The 20,037-nt window shown below is 47.5% G+C and overlaps 1 protein-coding gene across 1 annotated transcript; it reads right to left on the bottom strand.

Annotated features, from left to right (window-relative positions):
- Positions 1-424: 424 nt before the first annotated feature.
- Positions 425-8,915, bottom strand: MYL2 (myosin light chain 2). Its single transcript, XM_032876296.1, has 7 exons — positions 8,809-8,915; positions 7,264-7,353; positions 5,076-5,151; positions 3,668-3,772; positions 2,997-3,075; positions 2,860-2,908; positions 425-827 (listed from the first exon to the last, which is right to left on the bottom strand). The coding sequence occupies exons 1-7, from the start codon at positions 8,809-8,811 to the stop codon at positions 729-731; spliced, it is 501 nt and encodes a 166-aa protein (XP_032732187.1). The 5' UTR covers positions 8,812-8,915; the 3' UTR covers positions 425-728.
- Between the last annotated feature and the right edge of the window lie 11,122 nt (positions 8,916-20,037).

The following is a 20,037-nucleotide window of genomic DNA, read 5'->3' as shown; positions in this document are numbered from 1 at the left end:
TGAGACAGAAAGCAAGAGTTGTATGAGGTCACCATGACTCCGGAAACTCCCTGAGATTGGGACCAGAACAAACAGCTAGTACTTCTGAAATTAGAAATTAACCTCTGATAGTTAACGGATGTGATTTTTTTTTGCCAAATGAGCCATATTCTTAGAATGAATGCGAGGCCTCTTCCTCTTCATTTCTCACGGGGCCTGTCTAAGCACATCTATGGGAGAAACATTCCAATGGCATCCTAAAGGAGAGGATGTCATAGAAGCTAGGCTCTGCAGAAAAGGGCTGTGGTCCTCTAGTTAACACCCCAATAAATCGTGGCCCTTGATAGAAATAGTCCTGAGTGGCTGTGGAAGATCTATTTCAAATAAAGAGTTACAAGGATTCAATAATAATGACAGCAGGGGCATCACTCACTCATACTCAGCCTTCATGGGAACTAGCAAAGGATCCTCTTTATTCAAGGCACTTCTGTCAGAGAAACACCAGGAACAAATACACAACATCCTGTTTATTTGAACACAGCTTCGGGATGGATTCCTAGCTGCGGGATGTGTGGCCACGTGGTATCTATAGGCCACTGAGGCTGCAAAGAAGATGGAAATGGGTAACAAGGCAGCCACACAGCTGACAGGCCAGTAGTAGGGACGGCAGCATTACCGGGCAAAGTGAGAGGACGGCAGGGACCACCTCCCCACCGAAGACAAGCCCAGGGTTGGCTGGTGAGCCCCTCTCAGTCCTTCTCTTCCCCATGGGTGATGATGTGCACCAGGTTCTTATAGTCCAAGTTGCCGGTCACATCCGGGGGGAAGGCGGCGAACATCTGCTCAATCTGTAATGAACCAGCAGCACATGCTCAGTGTGACGGGAGGGAAAGCAAGAGGGACCACCATGTGCGGGTCCCTGTGCTGAGCCAGAGGCAGCAGGCCTGGGGTGGGTGTGGGGACACGACGCTGAGCTCCCCCTCCAGGAAGGCCTTGTCACCCCACTGCTGCAGAGAGCTGTCAGCCCCAAGGTCATGGCCTTCCTGGGGCAGCCCACAGCCAACTGATCAGGGTGGGATCCAACTTGGGGGGCTCTCTCCATGGCTTCCTGGGAGGTGGGGTGCAGCCAAGACACACTTGGGGATCAGCAGCTCCCTCTGTGCCTCCCTCCTCCCTTGCCCTTCCTTGCTTTTCTGCAGGTGTTGACCCCACGGGCTGTCCTGCGGGGATGTTCCTGGGAACCCAGTCCAAAGCAGGTAAAACAGGGATGACAAATGCATGTATACAAAGGGGCTGAGCAGGTTGTGTAAGGGAGCAAGGGGGCCTGGTGGGGACTGTGGCTAAAAGCAGTCGTACAACCCATCCAGGCAGAGCCAGCCAAATGCAGCCAAATGGGCTAGGAGGTCAGACTTTTTGAGGGAATCTGACTCTTGGAGGGAAATGAGAAATCTAGATTTTTTTTTTTTCAACATGCAATTTCCACATTTAAAGTATTGACTAGTTATTTTTAAAAATACCTCTCAGCCGGGGTGCCTGGGTGGCTCAGTGGGTTAAGCCTCTGCCTTCGGCTCAGGTCATGGTGTCAGGGTCCTGGGATCGAGTCCCCCATCGCATCAGGCTCTCTGCTCGGCAGGAGGCCTGCTTCCCCACCCCCTCTCTGCCTGCCTCTATGCCTACTTGTGATCTCACTCTCTTTGTCAAATAAATAAATAAAATCTTAAAAAAAAAATACCTCTCAGCCAATACTAGCTAACACTTACACTGTCCTTGTCATATACTTGAACACTTTATACATCTTAACTGGTTTAATCCTCACAGCGTACTACCAGGAAAGTTTTAATACCCTCCCCACTTTATAGATGAGGGAACTGAGGCACAGGGAGGTTAAAGAGCTTGACCCAAGTCACCAAGCTGGTAGGAAGTGAAGGCAGGCTCTTTTAAGTGCTCGAGTTTTAGGGGGAACCTAAATACAATGTTTAGTGAAATGTGAAAACTGATGGCTTCAAGCCTGAGAAGGGGCTATTTTAAATACTTCATTAATAATATCAACAGGGCCGGGGCACCTGGGTGGCTCAGTGGGTTAAAGCCTCTGCCTTCGGCTCAGGTCATGATCCCAGGGTCCTGGGATCGAGTCCCGCGTCGGGCTCTCCGCTCAGCGGGGAGCCTGCTTCCCCCTCTCTCTCTGCCTGCCTCTCTGCCTGCTTGTGATTTCCGTCTGTCAAATAAATAAATAAACTCTTTAAAAAAAAAATAATATCAACAGGGCCGTTGATATTATTAACAGGACTTTGGGCGAATTAGCAAAAGCGCCCCTTCTTCCAGGCATATTACTGCCTCCTACCAGAAAAAGTCATATATACGGCTTAAAAAATATATATAGATAGATAGATAGATAGATAGATAGATAGATATTACAATGGGACACTTTACTGCCATCTGCTGGAACACAATTGAAACCAGCAGATAACTCGGCAGTGTATTTTACAAGCACAACAGCCAGAAGAATTGCACAGTGCAGAACCTACATGACAGTATGTGGCACCAAATGACCCTCACTCCATCAGGAAATTGGTGCTCAAACCAGGGCTCTGAGCCCTGTGAAGAAGGTGGACCTAAAGTCAGACAGACCTAGGTTTGAATCTAGGCCCCCACATTTAGCACTGGTGGTATCCTTTCAGGCAAGTGACTAACTTCCCTGGGCCTCAGTTTCCCCATCTATAAAGGGACAATACTACTAGTCCCTACTTCATAGGGTGGTTAAGAGAATGAAATGAGGTAGGGGGCCCAGAAGCAGGGTCTCTGTCAGCGTGGAGTCAGGGGTGTTTTAGGAAAGAGGGTCACACAGGAGCTAAGGTGATTGTGTGTCCAAGATGCCATTACCTCCTCTTTGGAAAATCTCTCTGCCTGTGTGGTCAGCATCTCCCGAACGCTGCCAAGAGAGAACAGCAGGTGTTGGCACCAGGTGTGTCTGTGGGAAGCAGGGAACCCCCATGTCCTCCTCTACACATCCCACTCACTAATCAGCCTTGAGCACTCCTTTGCCTTCAGGGTCAAACACTTTGAATGCGTTGAGAATGGTCTCCTCGGGGTCTGCCCCTGAAAGAGAGAGCAGGGTTGAATATGCCATGGGTGGCCGGGGACCCACGGTACCCCAGGAGGCAGGGCCCAGCTCCCTCCAAAGATGGAGGGGCCAAACCCAGGCTGTTTTGCTTGGAGGAAAGGCCCTGCCTTCCTCTGAGCGCTGAACCTTGGTAATCGGAAAGAGTGGGCTGGGAATCCAGTCACTTCTGAGAAAACCCGTGCTGAAACGTGAATCTAGATTTAGAAAGACTGCGATCTGAATCCTAACTCCAGCATTTGCTAGCTGTGTGGCCATAAGCAAGTGGCTTTCCATCTCTGAGCCTTAGACCAGGGATAAGAAGAGAACCTACCTCCTAGAGGCTAAACAAGGGAATGCATCCAACGTGCGTGGCATGAGGTCTGGCTCAGGGTACGCCTTGGAGCAATGGGAACCGCTGCTTTTATTTTTTCTCCCCCCAGGGTTACTCTGCCTTCATCTCCTGCCAACCCTTGTCTGCCCTCCTGGTGCCCTTCATGCCCAAAGATGAAGATACACACACACACACAGATGCACAAATGCAGGCACACATACACAAATATACATATATGGACTTACACATGAACTTACCCTTAAGTTTCTCCCCAAACATTGTTAGGAACACCGTAAAGTTAATTGGACCTGGAGCTTCCTTGAGCATTTCATCAATTTCCTCATTTTTCACGTTCATACGCCCTACAGCAGGAAACACACAGTCAGGGCCCCCCAGGCTGGGTCAGAAATAGCTCTGAGGACCCTGGCATCTGCCCTCATAATTACACTGGAGGGAATCTAGAATAGGGCCAATCAGAGATGGAGTGGGCACGATCAGATTCACTGGAAAAGATGTTCTCCACAGTGTCATTTATAATAGCCAGACAGCTGGAAACAACCCAAACATCCAATGGGGGGAAGGGCTCACTATTTTTATAATAGTGTCTTCAGAACCCAGAACATTTTTTTTTTAAGATTTTATTTATTTATTTGACAGACAGAGATCACAAGTAGGCAGAGAAGCAGGCAGAGAGAGGAGGAAGCAGGCTCCCTGCTGAGCAAAGAGCCCGATGCAGGGCTCGATCCCAGGACCCTGGGATCATGACCTGAGCCGAAAGCAGAGGCTTTAACCCACTGAGCCACCCAGGCACCCCAGAACCCAGAACATTTTAAACAGATATTTTAACTTTTTACTTAAATGGGAAATGCTCATATTATAAATTATCCCTCTCAGCTGGAGGTGAGAGAGACAGATCAGAATCACCTGAGGGAACTTTTTCTGATTATAACTGCTGTAACCCACACAGCCTTGGGGATTCTGATATTAGCATCGGCCACAAGCCCATATAGCGCCTTTGTGCAAATTTTTAAAAGCCACTCCTTCTTAAGATAATTTATGTTTTAAATATAAAAATCTGCAGTGGCTGCAGACATGAATAGTAATCTGTAGAATGGTGTAGTGCATAGCCTGCACAGCTGTTCATGGTCGCCCTGAGTTCTGGGAGTGAGAGTGGAGAGGGGTGAGTGGTTGCAGGTTGGACACATATATTTTGAAAAAGCTCCATATACTCATGCTCACACTGTTGAGATGTTAAAGAGGTGAATCCAAAATAGAATGATTCTAATCTTAAAACAACCACAACAAAAAACCCCACAAAAAACCAGATGTACCTAGAAAAGACTTAAAGGCTGAAATGTGACAGTGGAATGTGACCTAATAGTTTTCTTCTTTATACTTTTCTGAATTTTGCAAATTTTCTCTAGCGAGCTGGCATTGCATTCAAAATCACAAAAAAACACATTTTAAAAGAAAAATGAAAAATATGTCAAGACACTTAAAGCCTCAACACTTTGCTGTCTTCTGAAGCTTGTCTTAAAGGCCAGCCATGATTGAGCTGTTTCTTTGAAAAATGACAAGCTCTTGACCTTTACAGTGGTCCTCCCTTCCACCCCTCGGGAGGGTGGGATAAGGAGATCCTCCTGCAGGCCTGGCGGGGGGACATACCAAGAGCAGCAAAGGTGTCCCTCAAATCATTCTTGTCGATGAAGCCATCCCTGTTCTGGTCCATGATCGTGAAGGCCTGTGGAAGGGGGAGGTTGGTTGGTCAGCCCAGAAGAAGTTGAATGGAGGAGCCCAAGAGATTGGGCTATGGACTGGGAGAAAGGAGATTCTGGGATTCAGGGAGCATGAAGGCCATGAGATCGAAAATAAAAAATTGGAAACTGCCTGGCCGTTCCTTAAAATGTTAGGCATAGAGTTACCATAGGATTCAGTAATTCCAGGGCTAGGCGTTTACGCAAGAGAACTGAAAACATCTGTCCCCGTGGAAACCTGTGCCTGAATGTCCTAGCAGCTTTATTTACAATAGCCCCAACCTGGAAACCGCCCACGTGACCATCAACTGATAGATGGGTCCACTGTGGTCCAGCCCCGTGATGGACTCCTCCTGAGCGAGAAGAAGGAAGGAGAGCCTGACACCTGCTGGAACACGGGACACGAGGGAGGCCTGGCTCAGGACACTGAGTGAGAGAAGCCACGGCAAAAGGCCACGTGCTGTATGATGCATTTCCACGAAATGCCCAGAACAGGCAAATTCATGGGGACAGAAAATAGATGGGCGGTGGCCAGAGGCTGGGGGAGGGGAGGCAAGGGGAGTGACTGCTAATGGGTACGTGGTTTCTTTCTGGGGTGAGGAAAATGTTTGGAAGTCACAGCTCTGCGACTTCAGTAAATAACCACCAAATTGTGCTGGTAGCATACAAAGGTGAATTTGGGATTGTGTGAATTACATCTCCACAAAATTGTTATTTAAAAAATCAAGTTAATACCCAGGTCCCCTCCCCCACCCCGACCCCTACCATCAGAGCCCAGTTATCTATAAAATGGGGCTGGTAATCTTTCCCAGGGAGCACCCATGAACACTCCCAAGAGCCTTTTAAATGCCCAGGTCAATTTACAAACCACTTATCTTTTGCATGGTTTTTTGAGTTCTTTGCAGCTGTTTCTGAAAGTATTTGAACCCCCTCCCCATGCCCCCCAGCAGCTGATCTCATTCCAGAGATTGGGACAGGGTGAGGGGGAAGGGGCGTGGTGTCTTCTCCCTGCAAGGTGACAATTTCAAGTTCAGATATGAATATTTCATCCTGGGAATTCTTTCCCTGGTGGCCTATGGGACACAACATTCCTGTGATCTGAACATTAGTGAGGACAAAAGAGTACAAGTGTTCGCGTCCCACTTGGAGCCCCAAAATCCCTTTTGATACAGAACCCACCTGGCTCTGTGGTGTATTTTCCTCTAAAGGCCCAGGTGGGAGTGTGGATGACTCAGTGTGAGCCATCACGACTGCTGGAAAATTAATTCAGAGTCTATCCTTCTAAGCCTGTGGGCAGTGGCTTAATTTGGCCTAATTGGTACTTAGGTTTACTTAATAAGGCTCATTCCCATAGAATGCGATGGCGTTTCCACCTGGCTAGTGTTCAACAATGGGGGACTATATAATTTAAAATCCAAGAGATACTCTTTATCATCTCTCAGTTTGGCAGAAATAATATTTTAGGCTATTAATACCCAATGTTGATGGAGGTATAGGGGGAAAAAAGCCCTTTTTCCTTTTGAAAAGGCTGATGGGGGCAGGGATTAGTACAGCATTTCTGGAGGGCCGTTGGGTCTGGTTTTTAGTTCCTTGACCCAGCGGTTCTGCTTTTAGGAATTTACCCCAAGGAAACAAGCAAAGATGTGTTATTCATAATCGTAAAACAGTCTAAACAAAGGTAACCTGCAACCGTAGGGAGTGGTTTCAATAAATGATAGAAAATGTTGATGAGGAATTGCCCAAAAGAAAAATAGCGAAATAGTTTAAAAGTATATACGCGTAATACAAAAATGACAATATCAGAATGTTAACTGATTTTGTCTGGGTGGTGGAATTGTAGGTCGTTTTTATGTTCTTCTTTGTGCTTTTCTGAATCCCCCCCCACCCCCCCGGCCAATATTTTCATCAAGAAACGTGCTTTGCTTTGATGATCGAAAAAAAATATTAAAAATAATTTCTTTAAATAGTCCACGCACATGTTGAGGCGGGATCTGGCGTCGTTTGGAGGATTAAAAACATCTAGCCCAGAGGTTCCTGCCGGGAGCGTTCTAACAGGTGGGAATCTCCCTCTGGGCGGATTTTTCAACAGCTGCACCCACCTCCTTAAATTCCTGGATCTGGGTCTGTTCGAACATGGAGAACACGTTGGAATTGGCGCCTTCTGCTCTCTTCTTGGCTTTCTTCGGTGCCTGGAGGGGGTTGCGGGGGAGCATCAGTGAAAGGAGTCAGAAGCTGGGGAGTTAGAGAACTAGGTCAGGGATCCCATCTTTGAGCGAGCCTCAGCTGCTCATCTGTGAAATGGGGCTACGAGGCCCACACTCATCTCCAAACAGCGATATTGGAGGGATCAGAGGTCACGGAATAACGTGTCCCCAAGCACGCTGGTTCTGGTGGAGCTGTAAGCCTTGCAGAACCTCTTTTGCAAACTAGGGGAGGTGGGGATGCGTCCCGGTCTCCGGGGAAGGAGGCAACACTTTCGGACCAGCCCCAGCAGGATCCAGCCGACTTTGTTTCCGTGCATGTCACAAAATTTCCGTAACGCACAGAAGGAGGATTGATTGGAGGGGGGGAAACGTCATGCTCGCTGAACCATGAGGGACACCCTTATGAAAGGACACTTTTTCAGGGTGTTAAAACCCACTGCTCCCCCCTCCCCCCCCATTTTCCTTTGATCCGGGTGGCAGCGAAATCTCCAAATCTCCTCTCTAAATGCTCTGTCCTTGCGTAGGCAAACAGTGCAGAGAAGAGCGGAGTTAACTTCTGTCCCCACCCTGCCCCATGTGAAATAGAGCAAATGCTTGAACACCATCCATACGTGATTTCATTTAATCCCCCAGTCAACTAGATGCGGTTTTTTGGTAAAGATTTTATTTATTTATTTGAGAGAGAGAGACTGAGAGGGGAAGAGAGGGAGAAACAGGCTCCCCACTGAGCAGGGAGTCCTACTTGGACCTTGATCCCTGGACCCCTGGGATCATGACCTGAGCCGAAGGCAGACGCTTAACTGACTGAGCCACCCAGGCGCCCGGCTACTACTACCATAGCCATTTTACCAGAGAGTTAGCCTGGGCTCAGAGAGGTTGGGTCACTTGCCCAAGGTCACACAGTCACAGAAAGGCAGAGCGGAGTTGCATTCTGGAGTCTGTGCTCCTAACCATTCCCCCAGGCTGGCCCTGATTTGGCGGCTTCCTGCTTTGGGAGGGGGGACACCTAACCAAACAACCCAGGGAGACAGGTTTTAAATTTGCAAGTTCAAAAGGTGAAAACAAAAAGATTCTTTTCCCCAGCTGCCTGAACAAGAGAAAAGAATTACAATTTGATCCTTAAAAGCGTTCAATCCCATTTTGCAAGCCCTGGGAGTTATTGATTCCTCGAGAGGTCAGTAGACAAGCCATAAAAAAGCCAACTCTCTTATTTTGTTTTTGCGAGTCCCTGGGAGCTGCTGTTATTTGTGGCTTATCGGGGCATTGATTGGGGTTCCTCTGTGAGCACATACCAAGCACTGCTTTTTTCACCAGGGTCTGGGGCCCTCAAAAGCCACCTTTTGCCCCCTCCCCTCTTGTCCTCTGCTCACAGGTGCTGTTTCCTAACCCCCACCCTCCTACCCCCCCACGGCATCACACCTCAGAGCCCTCACTACTCACCATGTTGGAAAGGACACTGCACTGCTTCCCAAGAAGAATCCCTCGGGCTGCCTAGCTCTCCTCAGCTGGGGAACAATAAATACTTCCTCTCCATGTTTAAAAATAACCCCATGACCACTTTTGGCAGTAATAGGTGAGGCGGACGCCACCTAAGCCCCGCCCCCCCCAGCCCATGCCGTTCTTCTGAAGTAAGGGGAGCTCACTCGCCACCCAGTGACACATGAGACCCAAAAAGGCACTCAAGGTTAAAGAGACAGGCGGCTGGGTCACAGGGAAAGATGCTGCACGCTCTCGGCAATACTTGGGCGGCAGGCACTTGTGCTTGTCAATTTTGAGAAAGAAAACTGCAGAGAGGAGACTGCTACAATTCTCTGATGTGATCAGGGTCCCACCCCAGGGCCTTTGCACCTGCACTTCCCTCTGCCTGGAGTGTTTTCCCATCAGACCTCTGCGAGACTCTGTCCCTCACCTCCCTCAGATCTTCGCTCAGGTATTCCCTCCTCAGTGAGACCTCCCCATCACCCTGTTTAAAATAGCCACTCACCCTCTGCCTTCCTGAACCCCTTCTGTGCTTTGTTTTTCTGCAGAACACTTATCCCTTCCTGACATACTGTGGAATTCACTTATTTATTTTTTTCAGTGTCAGTGAACAGTCAGGTCAGGAGAGCAGGGTCCTTTTCAGTTTTCCCAACTACTCCCTCCCTGGCTCCTAGCTCATGATAGGTGCACAGCAACTGCTCAATAAATACTTGTTGATTGAGGAAATAACATCTTTCACTTACCGAGCTCTTGCTCTGTGCCAGGAACCATGCACACATGTCTCATGCTCATAGTTCGTTTTCCAGACACGCTGTGGGTAGAGACCACCTTATCCTCTGTGTCCCCAGCTTTCATCCCCCCCACTGTGTGCCAGGCACCGTGCTAGTGAGGGGGAGACTGCTGCCCAGTGACCAACTCCCTGCCGTGGTGACACTGTGAGTAAGGAGTAGATGGACAGAGATACTAAGACATGCATAACCCAGATAATTTCAGGTAGTAACTCATCCTACATAGGAATAAGATAGATGTGAAAGTAATATGCAGGAGCTGCCTCCCGTTGGCTCCAGGGTCGTCTCTGAGCAGAGACTGGAAGAGAAAGCTCCTAGCAGTGGGGACAGCAAAAGCCTTGGAGCAGAAGGTGAATTGATTGGCTTCTTTGAGGAGCAGAAGGACCTGTGTGGCTGGAGCTGAGGGAGTGAGGGAGTCCGGGGTACCAGGTGAAGCCAGCAAGGCAGGCAGGCTGATCACAGGCTTGGGATTTCATTCCAGATGCAAGGAGAGCCCTAAGGGAGTTCAGAGCAGGAGATCCTTTGTCTAACCTGTCCTGGGGGCTGCCAGTGCCCCGGGACATACTGATTTGGGAACAAGGCCAACAAGCACCACCGTGGAAGGAGAGACCCTATCAAGCAAATGAATCTACAGATACCTTCTCAGTTGCTCTGATGTTCTGGAACCTTCCATGGGTGATGACGGGAGAAAACTGACAAGACCCTTGGCTCCCGGGAATGAACAAACTAGTTAATAAAGGAGTAAGGCAGACTCTGCCCTTCTGGCCTAAGTGGGGGGGCTGTTAGAATGTCTCCAACCTGGGAAGGTTTGAAGCAGGAAGAGTGGAGTGATGTAGCCCACAGGCTGGGAAAGCAGACACAATTGCATTTGAACCTGAGCTCTGCGTGACCTTGGGCAAGTGACTTCACCTCTCTCAGTGCATAAAGTGGGAATGATAAAAAGACCTCCCTTATGAGGCTTCAGGCAGGGTGAAAAGAGATGAGGCCCAGGCAGGCATCACTCACCACCCCTCTCAGCTGAAAACAAAATTCAGTTTTGAGGGCACGAACCCAGGAACCATTTATTGCCGTGACAAAAAAAGATGTAAATTTTCTTTTTCCTCTTTCCAGTCACAGGTGCGTCAGAATTACCCAGGAGCATCTTCCGACAGAATCTTTGATAACAGAAGGTATGTTTTTCTGTGCGTGTGCAGGTGTGTGTACACGTAACCGTGTGTATACACACGCAGCACATACACACGCACACTCATGCGCACACGGGTGCACACACACCCGCACGCACGCTCCCACACCCATGTCTGTGCACATAGCTCAATCAAGAAGAGCTTTTCTGTCCAAGATTCTCTGACAACCCCAGAATAAATGTTTCCTTAGCTAATAGGCATACCATGGATTTTCGTTAAAACCCTTGTGTGAGCAGTCAGGGGCGATAAACAGCCAAGCAACATGGTTGTTGCAGCCGCCGTGGCTGTGCAGAATGTGGTGGGGGGTGGGGGGCCCCTGGTTCAGGGGTTTGGATGGGCTCAGGCCCTCCAGAGGTAGGTGGGTGTGTCAGTGTGCCCCCGAAGGGCACCCACACAGCTAGTCCTCAGTGGACATGTTTTATTCAGCTGGATCTTTGGGAGGCATTCCTGGGGGAGAGTTCTGGTTCAGTAGCTAGAGATGCAGGGTCTCAAACAGGGCTGTAAACTTCCTGGGACCTCAGTTTCCTCCTCAGGAAAATGGAGACCATACTAGTGCACACCCCATGAGGCTACTGGGGGGTGAGTGAGATTATGTGTGTCAGGTGGATTCTGGGAACATGGCGGCCTGAATAGCACAGAGCTCCCGGGCTGCTGCGACTTAGGGCCCATAGGTCGTGTGTCAGGCCTTGGGATCTGTTGAGAGAACTAGAGACCCAGAGGTGCCCCCGCTTCCAGTGGGTTGGTCACCACTGAGGAGCCCCCCAGAGCCCTGGGACAAAGTCCGAGGAGTGGAGAATCTGGGAAGACTTGGGGTTTGGGTCTATGTGGACTCTCAGACGTTTCAGCATCAACCTCAAGAGTGCGTTAGAGAGGGATGCTTGGGTGGCTCTGTTGGTTAGGTGTCTCCCTTCGGCTTAGGTCACAATCCCAGAACCCTGGGATGGAGTCCCTCATCGGGCTCCTTGTTCATCGGAGAGCCTGCTTCTCCCTCTCTCCCTGATGCTCCCCATGCTGTGCTTGCTCTCTGACAAATAAGTAAATTAAATCTTTAATAAATAAATAACATCTTTAAAAAAAAAGAGAGTGCATTGGAGAGAGTGGGTGGGCTGGAACCTCTCTGTCCTCAAGGCCATAGGCTCACAAGACCCGAGACCCCCTCGAGACCCTCTACCTTTCTACTACCTGTGGGATTCCTACAGCTGAGAAGTGTTCCCCCATCACGCAAATCCCACGGAGCCAAAGAGAAAAGTAACTAGCCCACCTGAGGTACCCAGAAGCCAAAGAGAAGAAGGCTGGGCAGGTGAATCAGAATAGCAACTTCTAGGAGCACCTGGGTGGTTCAGTGAGTTGGGCTTTTGCCTTTGGCTCAGGCCATGATCTCAGGGTCCTGGAATCGAGCCCTACATCAGGCTCTCTGCTCAGCAGGGAGTCTGCTTCCCCCCCCACACACCTCTCTGCCTACTTGTGATCTCTGTCAAATAAACAAATAAAATCTAAAAAAAAAAAAAGATTTCATTTCACAACGTAATCTTAAAAAAAAAAAAAGAATAGCAACTTTTAAAACAATCAGAAAACAAACCCAGTGTGTTGGTTTCCTATTGCTGCTATAAAAATATTATCATAAATTTGGTGGCTTCAAACAGCACCAGTTTACTATCTCACCATTCTTGAGGTCAGAAATGGAAACTGGGTTGGCAGGGGTGGAGAATCCTTTCCTTGTCTTTTCCGGAGCCTGCCCACATCCCTTGGCTCATCTGGGGGCCACATCCCTCCAGTCTCTGACTCCAAACTCTCTGATCCTCCTGCCTCTCTCCCGTCTTCTAAAGATCCCCTGTGACTCTACTGGGTCCACCTGGATAATCCAAGATACTTCCCCGATTGCGCCATCCGTAACCACATCGGCAGAAGTCATGTAGGCTAATATAGTCACAGGTTCCAAGGATTAGAATGTGGATGCCTTTGGGGAACTTTAATGCCACCCACATACCACATCTAGAGAAACAGAGCAGCTGGAGAAAAACAGATCAACCGCTGAGTAATATTAATTACAACAATAAAACTTAAGTTAAAATTCATGCAACTATACACCAGAAAAAGATCAATTTTATTGAATGGTAATTTAAAAAAAAAAATTACCCATTGACAATTTCAAGAGAAGAGGTAGAGGAGAGGGGAAAAAAATGTAAGTAGTGCTTATAGATGGACTCTGCTTTTAAGCAAGAATGATTTTGATCCCCAATTCAAAGGATATTAATTACTTAAATATTTATTGAAGCCTTACTATGTGCCGGGCCCTGTTTCCAGGGCCTGATATCAGTAAAACTTCATTCAGGTAAGCGGAGACACGTATATAATAAGTCTGAGAAGAGTGGGTAGTTATCTTCAACTGTAATATGGCACACTATTCTCCTTTAAAAATGTAGCAGTGTAGGGATGCCTGGGTGGCTCAGTTGGTTGGACGACTGCCTCGGCTCAGGTCATGATCCCGAAGTCCCGGAATCGAGTCCCACATCGGGCTCCCAGCTCCATGGGGAGTCTGCTTCTCCCTCTGACCTTCTCCTCGCTCATGCTCTCTCTCAAATAAATAAATAAATAAAATCTTAAAAAAAAAATGTAGCAGTGTATTAATTTGATTATTTTTTAAATTGAGTATGTGGTTTACTCCCTAAAACTAAAACAAAATAAAACAAAACACCAAGGGAAATTCAACTGAAACTATAAAGTGACTTCCTAGAGATTTAAGACCTGATTTCTAAGCTAAAATTTAAGTGGATGAATTGCAAAAATTGGGTGGTCTCTACTTCGATCCAAATATGAGGTTTGAGTTCAGGCCAGCTTGCCTGTGTGATCTTCTGCAGTTTCTCCCGAGTCTCAGTTTCCCCATCTGTAAAATGGGGATGATAACAGCACTCACCTCGTAGGGTTTTCATGAGGTTTGAATCAGATGGGCCATTGTGAGCACTCCATAAATGCTAGCTGTTTGACTGGTTTTTAGACCGCCACTTGGGTCCAGGAAGTTTCCAACCTTTTCTCAGGCCTAGGGGCAGGAATCTTTGAAAGGGAGACAGTCTTTTTTCCATTCACCATTTGGAGCCTCGCCATGGAGCACCGTGGAGTATCTCAGGGTCCATGTCTCCATGTGAACTTGGATTTAATGCCTTTGCCTTGTTGACTGTGTTTTCAGTGGGTAGAAGGGAGGCTTGGAATGAGGGAGACAGGTAAGGAATACTGGAATTCCTGGAAGGCTTTGATCCCCACTTTGCTAATCACTGCTACTTTTGATCTCCTCCTTTTCCTCCTCCTCCTCCTTTTTCTCTTCCTCCTCCTCCTCCTTCTTTTTTAAGGGTTTTATTTTTTATTTATTTGAGATCGAGAGAATGAGCAGGAGGAGGGTCAGAGGGGGAGGCAGAGGGGCAGAGGGAGAGCTGCTGAACAGGGAGTTGAAGCAGGGCTTTCCTGATGTTCTCCTAAAGTAAACATTAACATTTTAAATTTCAGGGCCACCTGGGTGGCTCAGTTGGTTAAGCATCATCTGACATCAGCTCAGGTCATGTTCTTGGGGCCCTAGGATGAAGTACTGCGTCCAGATCCCTGCTCTGCAGGGAGTCTGTTTCTCTCTCTTTCCCTCTGCTGTGCTTGTGTTCTCTCTCTCTCTCTCTCTCTCAAATAAATAAATAAATAAATAAACAAAATCTTAAAAATCTTAAAAAATTTTAAATTTCAAAATGATGCACGGTCAAATAGGCAAAATGAATCTACGGAGTTCCTGGGTTTAGTAAAAAAAAAAAATATATATATATATATATATATAGAGAGAGAGAGAGAGAGAGCAGTTAAATCAGAATTTGAGATAAGCAACGAGTAATTGGGGGGTTTGGGGGGTGCTGGGGATGTTCTGTATCTTGATCTGGTTGCTGGTTCCACAGATGTACTGTGTTTGGGAAGATTTGTGGAGTTGGGCTTCTCTGTCAATGCCCTTCTCTGTGTCCATGTTACATGTCCACAAAAAGTTAAATCAGTGCTATGTGAATGAGTGTATTTTTTTTTAAAGATTTTATTTATTTATTTGACAGACAGAGATCACAAGTAGGCAGAGAGGCAGGCAAAGAGAGAGGAGGAAGCAGGCTCCCTGCTGAGCAGAGAGCCCAATGTGGAGCTCAATTCCAGGACCCTGAGACCATGACCCAAGCTGAAGACAGAGGCTTTAACCCACTGAGCTACCCAGGTGCCCCTGAATGAGTGCATTCTTAATATAAAACAATTTGAAGTACCACAGAAATATATCGACTACAAAGCTTCCTTTCTATCACTGTGGCCAAATCCTCCCTGGAGGGAATGAATGTCTTTGTTTGTTTGGTATAAAGTCTTCCAGACTATATGTTTTTGTTTTTGTGTTTTTATAATTTTTTATTTTATTTTAATTCCAGTGTAGTGAACATACAGTGTTCTGTTAATTTCAGGAGTGCAATATAGTGATCTAACAATTCTGTGTATTACTCAGTGCCCATTGTGATAGGTGTGCTCTCAAGCCCCTTCACCTCCCCACCCCTCCCCGGTAACCACCAGTTTGCTCTCTATACATAGTTAAGAGTCTGTCTTTTGGTTTGTCTCTTTTTTCTCCTCTGTTCACTTTTTTGTTTGTTTATTTCTTAAATTCCACATGTGAGTGAAATCATATGGTATTTGCCTTTCTCTGGTCTATTTCACTATACTCTCTAGATCCATCTGTGCTTTTACAAAGGGCAAGATTTCATTCCTTTTTATGGCTGCATAATATTCCAGTGTAGAGAGGTATATACACACATATGTAAACCACATCTTCCTTATCCATTCATTTGTCAGTCATCACTTAGGTTGCTTCCATAATCTGGCTCTTGTGAATAATGCTGCAACAAAGCTTAGGGGTGCATGTATCCCTTCAAATTAATGTTTTTGTATTCTTTGGGGAAATACCCAGCAGTGTAATTGATTGCTAGATCATAGGGCAGTTCTATTTTTAATTTTTTGAGAACCCTCCATACTGTCTCCTGCAGTGGCCACACCAGTTTGCATGTCCACCAACAGGGCATGAGGGTTCCTTTTCCTCCACATCCTCACCAATACTTATGTTTTCCAGATATATTTTTAATCATTTGCTTTTTTAACCTGAGTTTAACCTGAGTCTCTTAAGTGTCTAGGGCAACGAGCTTTTGCCTATGTCCACACTGTGTCACCACCCAAGTCAACACAGAACATTCCAGATCCCAGAGCTTTCCCTAGTGCCCATCAACATCCCCCCAAACCGTAACCTTTTTTTTTTAAACTCTAGCACTATAGATTCATTCATCATCGTAGAACTTCATAACATTCCTTCTAGACTTGCTTGAAATAAAATTTCCATTTTAGAATTCACAGAAAAGTTGCCGTGTTCCCATATACCTCCCCTCAGTTTCTCCTAATGTGGGACATTTGTACATGACTATTAACCAAACTCCAGAGTTTCTCTGGATTTCTCTGATTTTTCCACTGCTGTCCTTGTTTCTGTCCCAGGACACCACCTTGCATTTCCTGACCCTTTCTCTCTCTCTCTCTCATTTGTACATGCAAATAGACATTTGTTCACACTGATATCATGCCACACACATGCGTAACATACAAATACACTTTTTCACACAAATGGTAAAACACACACACATACACACACACACACATGCCACTTGGGCCTTTCCACTCCAGGACACGCCTTGGAGACCTTGAGAGGAATCCTGGCCCTCACCTCACTAATGAGATTGGATGCATGTCTTCCCCTCTGTGCCCCACTGAGGGGCTGGCGACAGGGCCGGGGCTGGCGACAGGGCCGGGTCACGCAGCCAGCCCACTTCGTACGTGCTCTTTAGAACGCCAGCTAAGCGGGGCGCCAAGAACAAAACAAAAACTCCATAAACTTTTTTTGGAAAGGATTAGCTGTATTTTTAAAAAGGTTTAAAACAGTCATTGTGGGGGAAAATCAGAACATCGTGGGATGTTCTTACGCTAGTTTGACCATTACGCACTGTTTTTATCTTTCATTTTATATGAGGCCGTGGGAGTCAGCATCTTTTCTGTTTTTAGGTTTTTCAGAAGTTTTAATCCAGCCCCAGCTGGGGGTATTTTAAAATTAATTTCTTTTGTAGGGTGCTTTCTCCTCTCTAGCTCCTGGATTTCAGATCCAAGCCATTATGCCCCACCTTGTAAGGTAAACAGGAAAGCCTTCTCCATATGGTTGTTTTGTAAAATTCTTTGACAAATGAAGTGAGTTCATATATTAATATCAGTTAGTTAAAAAGTTAATCTAGTAACACATTAAAATTTAGGACAGAGCCTGGCTCAGAAAAGTGCCAGATACATGCTCACTATGTTACCACTGGAAGTAACTGGCTTAGCGGGTCAACTTGCCTTGGGCGTCATGTGCCTTTAAGGGGGGTGGTGAAGTCAATCATCTCCAGATAGAACAAAGGCATACCAGGCCCTGCCAGCCCCAAGCCTGGTGGCTGATAGACTCTGTCATCAAGTGATAGCACCTATCTCCCTGTGTCAGGGCCCGCAGGCGTCAGCAGGAGCCACCAAGTGGGGAAGGCAGCTTCTCCAGCAAGTCAGACATGGGGGGACCAGGCCTCGTGCTCAGTGGAGACGGGTCAGCCACATTAACGGGGACACTCGCTGTGTGCAGAGTGCAGTTTGGGCAAGCGACATCAGTTCAGCCTGCCTCAGTTTCCTCATCTGTGAAATGGGGAAAATAGTAGTCCTTACTTTCAACGTTCTGAGGAGGTTTGAATGAGTATGAGTATCGTTAGCTGATATTTGGAAAGTGCTAGAACAGTGCTGGGCATATGGGGAGTGTTCGAGAAACTGTCAGCACTTACTCTTGGCTGTTACCTGGGTCCGGGGAGATGGGAGTCAAAGAAATAACATGATCAAATACGAGTTCATTTTTTCTCCCCTTCCTCTCCCAAACCCTTTTTCTATTAATGACTTTACTGCTCTTTTAGGCACCCAGACCAAAATCCTCAGCCAATTTCATTCTGCCCCACCGGTGACAAAGTCCATCTATTTTGCCTCTAGAATGTCTTTTTTTTTTTTTTTAAAGATTTATTTATTTTAGAGAGACTGTGCAAGAGTGGTGGGGCTGCACAGAGGGAGAGAAGCAGACTCCCTGCTGAGCCACTCGGGTGCCCTGCGTGTAGAATGTCTTGCAAATTCATTTCCCCCAGTCCTGTCCCAGGTCTGGACTGTGTTAATAGATCTCTATTGGTTTGAGGCCTGTCCTCTTATGACTTTCTACCCCTATCTTTCACACCCCCCCCCAGTCTAAATACTTTCCTCCATGCCTCACTCTAATGATGACCCATACATGTTCCAGAACCCTCAATGGCTCCCCACCACATCGGGAAGAAATCTCCCCTCCTTGGCTCAACAGTGGAGATCTTTTACCACCTGACCCTGCTCTACCAGAATGGTGCAGTGATTGAAAACTGGGTTCCAGGTCAGCTCCTCTACTTCCTTAACTGTGAGGGCCCTGAACCAATGACTTAACCACCCTAAACCTCAGATTCCTTACTTGATAAACAGGGGAAACAGTGATGCTGACCTCAGAAGATGGTTTTTTTAAAGTAAAACTAGAAAATTGTGATACTAACGATAGCAGCTAACATTTATTATGTGTTTACTCTGTGCTGGGCACTGTTCCAAGTGCCATCCACATGGCAACTCCTGCTGTGTGTGTGAGGGGCTTTACATAATGCTGGGCAAAGAGTACACACACGGTGAGTGTGTATTCCTGTATGCCTACACACGTGCACGTGTATGTGTGGTTATTATGGTTTACCTTTCCAGGCTCATTTACTGTTCCAGCACGCCCCCATCCCACACACACACCTGCTAGGTTCCTCACACAGAGCTCTCACAGGAAGATGCTCTGTGGTGCCTGGAAAATGTGCTTGTTTTTTGAGTTGTTCCTCCTTCCATGACAGCTTCATGATGGAGAAAGGACACCCTTGAACTGGCTGAGTACATCAGGCATGTGTTGGCTCCTGGAGGGGCTGTAAAATCTGGTGGTGGGTGCTTAGGGATAGGCAGTAAAGACGGGATAGGAGGCCTGAGCAGGCCCCCAGCCACTGCCCCTTGAGCTTGCCAATCTGAGGTCCGCAACGAAACCAGACTCTCACTTATCTAGAGTTTTCTGTGTGACAGGCATTGTGCTCAGTGCTCTACCCATCATCTTAGTTCATATTCAAACAAGATTTGAGGAAGGTACTAATATTCAACCCATTTTCCAGATGAGGAAACAGAGGCTCAGATAGGAATGGTCAGTCTTCAGGGCCCACTTCAAGTGCCTGCCAGGTTTCAAAAGAGAATGTCAGACCCTACACCTGCGCCTTTCCCCACCCTGATATTCTGATTTTTGGGCTTGGGGATCTGGGCCCCAGCTCTCACCACTCACAGGGAACCCAGAGGTTGGATCTGGCCCCAGGCAGCCAGACAACCCTTTGGTGGCTTTTTCTCTCCTGATATTTTTAGCTCTTGGTCACCTGCCTTGCCTGTATGGGGGACAGAAGCACCCAGACAATTCCATTTTTACTGGTGCCCTTCAGATGCCCGCCTCCCCACACCCGCCCGCCCCACAGGCTCAGCTGTTTTAGTGGCGTGCCTGGCATTCCGGGGGCATTGTTCTTCTCGGTGAGGCCCAGATTCCAGCAGCAGCTGCTGCCCCAGCCTCCCCCCACCAGCTTTTCTGCACCTTCCACAGCCCGCCTGTCAGAGCCCCTTTGCTGAGGCCATGGCATCGTGACAGCCAAACCTGTCACCATGGCCCCACTCTGGAGCTATATAAAGGTCGCACTCCTGGCTCATTTGTCATCTGACCTGAGGTTCTCAGGTGAAGGACCTTCTAGCACACTTTCAGCTAACACACAGCTTTGCAGGCCTGGGGCCCCTGATCCCTTCCCTGCACGGACATAGGTGTTCATGGGGCTTTGATTCTGGTGAAGGAGCCTCTGCCTCAGCTCTACTGACATTTGGGGCCAGATCATTCTTTAATAAGGGCAGGGAGGCTGTCCTGGGCATTGCAGGACATGAAACAGCATTCCCGACCTGCACCCAGCAGAGGCTAGTATATAACAACACCCCCGCCCCTTGCTCTGCCTTGGAACAACCCACAATGTCTCCAGACACGGCCAGCTGTCCCCCTTAGAGGGGAAATG

The sequence above is a fragment of the Lontra canadensis genome, unplaced genomic scaffold, assembly GCF_010015895.1.
Source record: "Lontra canadensis isolate GAN:19392208 unplaced genomic scaffold, GSC_riverotter_1.0 scaffold58, whole genome shotgun sequence".
Taxonomy (NCBI): Eukaryota; Metazoa; Chordata; class Mammalia; order Carnivora; family Mustelidae; genus Lontra; species Lontra canadensis.
This window is presented reverse-complemented; position numbering and strand designations above follow the sequence as displayed.

Coding starts and splice junctions, on each gene's coding strand:
- MYL2 (XM_032876296.1), bottom strand. Junction 5,152..7,263: donor AGATCCAGGAATTTAAGGAG/GTGGGTGCAGCT, acceptor CCCCTTCCACAG/GCCTTCACGATCATGGACCA. Junction 3,773..5,075: donor GGACACCTTTGCTGCTCTTG/GTATGTCCCCCC, acceptor TTCCTGCTGTAG/GGCGTATGAACGTGAAAAAT.